This window comes from Protobothrops mucrosquamatus, unplaced genomic scaffold (assembly GCF_001527695.2).
Source record: "Protobothrops mucrosquamatus isolate PMUCROS unplaced genomic scaffold, P.Mucros_1.0 scaffold4812, whole genome shotgun sequence".
In the NCBI taxonomy this organism is placed as follows: Eukaryota; Metazoa; Chordata; class Lepidosauria; order Squamata; family Viperidae; genus Protobothrops; species Protobothrops mucrosquamatus.
In genome coordinates, this window is record NW_015390702.1 from 10,492 (window position 1) to 11,531 (window position 1,040).

The 1,040-nt window shown below is 45.9% G+C and overlaps 1 protein-coding gene across 1 annotated transcript in view; it reads right to left on the bottom strand.

Moving 5' to 3' along the window:
* Nucleotides 1-348: 348 nt before the first annotated feature.
* Nucleotides 349-1,040, bottom strand: part of LOC107299356 (protein argonaute-2-like) — a gene marked incomplete at its 3' end in the record, with an annotated part of 17,018 nt that continues 16,326 nt past the window's right edge. The window contains exon 6 of the mRNA XM_015828722.1: nucleotides 349-702. Coding sequence (XP_015684208.1) covers nucleotides 349-702 — 354 coding nt within the window. The remainder of the gene's footprint in view (nucleotides 703-1,040) is intronic.

The following is a 1,040-nucleotide window of genomic DNA, read 5'->3' on the forward strand; positions in this document are numbered from 1 at the left end:
TGATCAATAATCTGCCTATCTATCTATCTATCTATCAATTGATCAATAATCTATCTGCCTATCCATCCATCCATCCATCCATCCATCCATCCATCCATCCATCTATCTATCTATCTATATCAATTGATCAATAATCTATCATCTGTCTGTCTGTCTGTCTGTCTGTCTGTCTATCTATCTATCCATCCATCCAGTGGTGGGATTCAGCCAGTTCGCACCACTTCGGCAGAACCAGTAGCTAATTTTTTGTGGCCCAGGCCCAGAACGGCATCCATGCAGAGAGTCAGTTGTTCGCATATTTGAATCCCACCACTGCCCGTATCCATCCACCCCTGCTATCTTATTTACCTGTCGTGCTCTTTATCCACCAAGTGGTACCTGGCTCTGAAGGCCACCAGGTGTGCATAGTAGGCTGGCGCAGGGATTGAAACAGATCTAGTACAACGCACGTAGGTGTGACACAGCTGGTAAGTGAGGATCTGCAGCTCGTCCGAAGAGAAGCGATTGTCATCCCAGAGAACGTGGTAATGAGACGGTCGGCTTGTGCCCTGGAAATGGACCCCAAACTCAGTTAAGGAGTGGTCTCCATCTCTCCCCCCCACCTCAGTCAACCTTCTTCCAGCAAAGAGGTCCACTCTAGACTTTCCAAAAATTGCCCGGAAGCGTTTCTCTTTTGAAAGGACAAAGTAACCAACGAGAACGCTAAACGTGGTTTCTGGTCTACGGCTCTTAAAGAAGGTCACAGGAAAAAAAATCAAAGGGATCCAGACTCTAAATCGCCTTGTGTGGCGCAGGTGAAATCAAGCACAGGTGCAGGGCAACTGGATGGGAGAATCCCAGTGTGACTTTTCTGCCCAGGTTGCTGCTGACACCGGAGATAAGAGATGCATGGGGCATCATCGACAAGGAAGGTGGAGGATAAATTCAGAGAATATGATAGGCAGCAATTGTAAAGAAAATAATAACTTGCTTGCTCTGGTTGAAATGTATACTTTGGTATAAATTTATATAAATGCATCTTTTTTCCCAGTTTGCTCTAG